Source organism: Larimichthys crocea, chromosome XX (genome assembly GCF_000972845.2).
Source record: "Larimichthys crocea isolate SSNF chromosome XX, L_crocea_2.0, whole genome shotgun sequence".
In the NCBI taxonomy this organism is placed as follows: domain Eukaryota; kingdom Metazoa; phylum Chordata; class Actinopteri; family Sciaenidae; genus Larimichthys; species Larimichthys crocea.
In genome coordinates, this window is record NC_040030.1 from 16912843 (window position 1) to 16918842 (window position 6000).

General features: G+C 39.1%; 1 protein-coding gene across 1 annotated transcript in view; it reads left to right on the forward strand.

Moving 5' to 3' along the window:
• Positions 1 to 1248: 1248 nt before the first annotated feature.
• The window catches only part of LOC109138724 (uncharacterized), a 9913-nt gene continuing 5161 nt past the window's right edge, over positions 1249 to 6000 (forward strand). Inside the window, exons 1-4 of the mRNA XM_027272455.1 lie at positions 1249 to 1355; positions 2027 to 2158; positions 2391 to 2507; positions 3266 to 3385. Coding sequence (XP_027128256.1) covers positions 2034 to 2158; positions 2391 to 2507; positions 3266 to 3385 — 362 coding nt within the window. The 5' untranslated portion in view covers positions 1249 to 1355; positions 2027 to 2033. The remainder of the gene's footprint in view (positions 1356 to 2026; positions 2159 to 2390; positions 2508 to 3265; positions 3386 to 6000) is intronic.

The window sequence follows — 6000 nt, forward strand, 5'->3', positions numbered from 1 at the left end:
TTCATTTTACCACTTACCTTTTATAAATCTGCCAGATTTCATAATTCTGTTTTGACTTAATAATAATAATTTCCATCCTTTGTATTAAAGGATTCAAAGGTTAAAAAAAATACTTTTTCTAATATCAATGAATTGTAAACTGTAAACAGTGAAGCTAATTTATTTGAACCAAATCGATCCCGGAGTGCAGGTTTCAGACCATCCTGTGGATCACTGGTTCCCAAAGTGGGGTTCGGGACCACCTGGGGGGTCTCGACGGAGCAAGAGGGGGTCGCAAGAGGATTTTCAGAAATCTAATGAAATTTAAAAATTTTGAGGAATAGCATATTTTAGCCATAATTGTAACAAAAGATAAAAAAGTAGTTACACTTACAATCTTACAATACTATGACAACATTAGCGAAGGTCTGTTAGTATCGTGCTAGACGTTACCACATGTAACAAGGACAAATCATCTGACATCTGAGGAGTTTGGTCTGCTGTAGATGACTGATCAGTGTTATAACTGCCTGAATTATTAACATTGGTCTGCTATCTGGGAACTCATACAGTCTGTCAAAGTCCAAACCAAGTGAAATATCTTGGAGCAGCCAGTCACCAAGACTCGTCTCCTGCAGGAAGCTGAATAAACACTGATGTAGGCCTCGTATCCCAACAGTGGGGTCACATCTGAGCACACCTGTGCATTATACACCTTTAATTGGCTCCATTGTTGAATGCTGTTGAATTGTTATGATATAATACAGTAACAATTAGGGGCCGGTGTGTTGTAGCCAATTTTGATGTGTGCTATAGGTATGTGTGTGTCTGTGCTTTCTTTTTTTTTTTGTCATGTTTACGAACTCACCTTTACACAATTCATTCATTCAATCGTTCATTCACCCAGCCTTTTGTAGGTGTTTTTTAATCTTCATAAATAAAACATTAAACGCATGCCTCATGGAGGACCTGATTTTTTTTAACCACAACGTGTTGGAAATGTCCTCAAGTTCCCTCAGGTGACTTTCTGGTTGCTGGATTGCCATTACACAGTATGTTGTTGATTTGATGGATGAATTTGGAAACGAAATTACAGTTCAAGCCATCGAAGGTTTGATTTCAAATGCTTCTTCTGACATATTATATGTAATTCTATATATGTAATGCTGGATTGTAGGTATCAGCCTGTCAGTAATGTGTTTTCCTCTGTGTGTATGACAGAGTTCAGACTGTGAGATCTAACAGGATGTAAATAGTTCTGTCACTTCCTGTACAGTCATTTCCCTGAAGGGTGTTTCCAGGCGGGGAGTGTTGAAACTGAGCTCAGACTCATTTGAAGACGGAGCTGAAGGAAGAGAAGCTCAGACTGAGGCAGGGTGAGTGTTAATCCAACATGTTATCATTGGCATGACACATATGTACATATAAAAAGGTAATAATATAGATATATGGACGCAGAGTTGTGTACATGACAGATTTAAAGTGTGTCACACGCTGGCTGCGTGCCAGCTTCACTGTGTCCGTTGACTTTTGTCAGCTGGTCAGAGTTTGAAAATGTTTGTTCAGGAACAATGAACTCTGCTGATGACGTGTTTATTCTAATGAGAATTATGCTAAAGGTTATTACTAACACACACACACACACACACACACACACACACAGAGCAGGTCAGCTGATTTCCTGTAAGTCAGGGAGGAATAACATCATGAGAAAGTGAAAGCGCTCAGTTTGTTCAGGCTCCATGTTGAGTCGACAGAACAGAGCAGGATGAACAGTGAAGGCTGAGGCAGGGTGAGTGTTAATCCAACATTTGTAGCATTTCACTGTCAAAGTCTCTGAGTCACTTTTCTTTCTCTCTGTGGACTGTGGAGGAAAGAATTGTTGGAATGAACTCGACTGTTTGATTCATGTGTGGACTCAAAAGTCTGAATTCACTGAAGAATACACATGAACGCCTCTGTAACCAAGGCAACAAGCACTGTGTACTGTGTGTGTGTGTTGTTGTTGTTGTGAGCTTGCAGTCAGTGTTGCTGTTTTATCTCTCAGACTCACCATGATGAATGATGAAGAGGAGGACAGAGCAGAGTCTCCAGGATCCATCTGTCTGTCTGTGAAGACTGACTGGTCCAAAGATCTGCCTGACGAGTTCAGACGTGAACCTGGACGCTCAGACACAAAGTAAGAGCTCTGTTACTGACTCATTTATAAGAGACATTTTCAGTTTGCTCTGTCATCTTTAGTTTTTTGTCGATTTTGTGTTTGTGTGATAAAATCCAATTGTTAACTAAAATAAAAAAACATTTAGTGATCTGGACAAAGACATCGTTTGTGTCATCTTCCTCTTAGTATCTGCGACAGCTGTCAGTCACGTAGAAAAGCACTAAGACTGAAAACATGTTGGTGTTTGCAGAGTTCAGTCCAACAGACGAGCAGAGTCTCCAGGATCCATCTGTCTGTCTGTGAAGAGTGACCGGTCCAAAGATTTTCCTCCAGACTTAAGTGATGAACCTGGACGCTCAGACGCAAAGTAAGAGCTCTGTTACTGACTCATTTATAAGAGACATTTTCAGTTTCCTCTGTGTGTGTGTGTGTGTGTGTGTGTGTGTGTGTGTGTGTGTGTGTGTGTGTGTACTCATTGGAAAGTGTAATAATTTGACCCATTGCACCACTAAATGTGTCCGAGTCAAATGGACCCGGGAAGACCACAGATGCTATACATTTTAATAAAACACACATAATTCAACAAAAACAGTCGTCATTAATCTGACTTGCAAAGACCATAGTGTGGGAGCATCCATGTCATTTTCAGCCAATTATCTGGAAGAAAACCAAAGTTTTGACATATTAACTTTTGAAATCAGGTCAATTTGACCCAAAGACAACAGGAGGGTGAAACGAATACTCGAGGCAAAAGAAAAGATTCAAACATTTTTTGTACTCGAATTACTCGAGTACTCGCTGCAGCTGTAAATCCAATCAAAGAGGACACTTTTCCTTCAGCAATATTTGTCCAGACGTTATCGTCTACTTTCATTCACACATCTTTATTTTTAGTTCTTGATTTATTTCACATGCTTTTTCATTTTATTACTGTTTTAATTCACCAAAGCAAATTATTTTTATGTGAAAATCTCTTTGGCCATGATTCTGATTCTGACCTACAAACTTTGAAACGTCTGAATTATCAACAGCAGCAGCAGTTTGTGTATTTAGAGCTTCCTAAATGAGTTTGTTGATTAATGGAGGATTCATGTGGTATAAATGAAAACATGTTGGTGTTTGCAGAGTTCAGTCCAACAGACGGAGAGCAGAGTCTCCAGGATCCAGCTGTCTGTCTATGAAGAGTGACCGGTCCAAAGGTCTACCTGTATTCTTCAGACATGAACCTGGACGCTCAGACACAAAGTAAGAGCTCAGTTACTGACTCATTCATCATAATAATAATAATAATAATACATTTTATTTAAAAGCGCTTTTCAAGGTACTTGTAGTGGACCCTTGGTGTCGAGAAATGAGGCGGAGAGATCAACAGGTGCTTATGTTTTATTTATCGGCCATAGCACCGTGAAAACTATAGAAAATAAATACAGAAAGAAAAAAGAAAGATCAAATCAAATTCATGAATGAAACACTTCATTTACAATCCTAATATGACAGAATTATCTCCATTCAAAGACAATTAAAAAGATACATTTATTAAACAATAGTCACACTCAATGTTAAAACTCAATCCGATGATGCAGGCGGCATCCCTCAGACTAAACAAATTCAAACATCCCAAGGACAAAGGAAATCACAAACAAACTGAGGTCCACATGCCTCGTTCCACTGTACCAAGGGAGCTAGTTACAGTGTTGAAGGTGGCGTCTGGGAACCGTGTGTCTCCTGATGACAATAAACAAACTTAAACAGACCAAACCGACATAAAAATGTATATAATTACAATATATAATTCAGACAAAACTTACTCACCATAGATAATCCAAACAAACGAAGAGACACGGCCGCTGCACCAACCACAGAGACAAAGAACAATGGTGATGTGCACAGGTGAGGATGTGCACAGGTGAGGATGTGCACAGGTGGAGCTTACAGGGCTCAATAGTCCGTTCCCATTTATACCCCGATGGCAGTCCAAAGTCATTTCAATTCAGTGTCGTTCACAGTACAAGACACTTTACATAAAAAGAACATCAAATCATCAAAACGATATGAGATACTACACTAAAAACACAATGGACTGAGCTAAACATTAAAAGCAATTTTAAAAAGGTTTTTGTCAGAGATTTGAAGGTGGGCAGGTCAGTGCAGTCACGGATGTGTTTGTGGAGAGAGTTCCAGAGGGAGGAGGCAGCTGCAGAGAAGGCTCGGTCGCCCCAGGTTCGGTGCTCGGTCCTGAGTGGTGGAGTAGAGTCGGGCTATGTTCTTGAGATGAAAGAAGGCAGTTCTGGGGATTTGGCTTTGATTTGTGTGTATGTATGTGTGTGTGTACTCATTGGAAAGTGTAATAATGGGACCCATTGCACCACTAAATGTGTCCGAGTCAAATGGACCCGGGAAGACCACAGATGCTATACATTTAATAAAACACACATAATTCAACAAAAACAGTCGTCTTTAATTTGACTTGCAAAGACCATAGTGTGGGAGCATCCATGTCATTTTCAGCTGCAAAGACCATAGTGTGGGAGCATCCATGTCATTTTCAGCCAATTATGTGTCAAGTTCTGTGTGTTTTTTGTAACCACATCTCTGCCCAAACCTGAAAAATGCTTGATCAACCATTGAAGATGCAAAGGACAACTCAATTCTTCTTATTCTTCCATTTTTATTTTCCTAACAATGGGTTTAGGTTTGATGATTTCAGTAGGCATGAATAAATGATGTAACAGAATAGAATAGTTCGATAACCTTCAAGAAACAGAAGAGACATTCATTAGTCTCAGATAAATAAATAACAGGAAATATTTTCCCTCAAAGTTATCCTAGTTTCTTGATTCTTACCCAAAGTAATTCAAGTTAACTTAGAATCTCAAACCAGTCGTGTAAAGTATCATCATACTTAATCAAATTCACCTAAATCACAAATAATAATTAGCATAGCAAAGTTATTTAACTTAAACTGTAATTTCCTTAATAATAATTAATCCCAGTTGTGGAGAAGCATGACCTTATTACACCATCCACATCAAAGTTGTTTCTTTCCACACCAGTTGCGTCTCTCAGATTGATCAGGAGTTGTGGTCCTTCCTTACTTCCAGGAGCAGGTGAAAAAGACGAGCTGCATCCAAACATTTAGGGCCATGCATTCCCAGTGCAAGCAAATATGGTCCCTCTAAGAGTTCCTGCTGAGAAAACCAACATCTCTTGTGTGTGGTCGCCCTCTGCAGGTTTGGAGTGCAGATTCTTGAAAATGAATTGAGATCTGACATAACAATCTGGAAGAAAACCAAAGTTTTGACATATTAACTTTTGAAATCAGGTCAATTTGACGTGAAAACTACAGGACGGTGAAACGAATACTCGAGGAAAAAGAAAAGATTCAAACATTTTTTGTACTCGAATTACTCGAGTACTTGCTGCAGCTGTAAATCCAATCAAAGAGGACACTTTTCCTACAGCAATATTTGTTCAGACGTTATCGTCTACTTTCATTCACACATCTTTATTTTTAGTTCTTGATTTATTTCACATGCTTTTTCATTTTATTACTGTTTTAATTCACCAAAGCAAATTATTTTTATGTGAAAATCTCTTTGTCCATGATTCTGATTCTGACCCACAAACTTTGAAACGTCTGAATTATCAACAGCAGCAGCAGTTTGTGTATTTAGAGCTTCCTAAATGAGTTTGTTGATTGATGGAGGATTCATGTGGTATAAATGAAAACATGTTGGTGTTTGCAGAGTTCAGGCCAACAGACGGAGAGCAGAGTCTCCAGGATCCATCTGTCTGTCTATGAAGAGTGACTTGTCCAAAGGTCTACCTGTATTCTTCAGACATGAACCTGGACGCTCAGA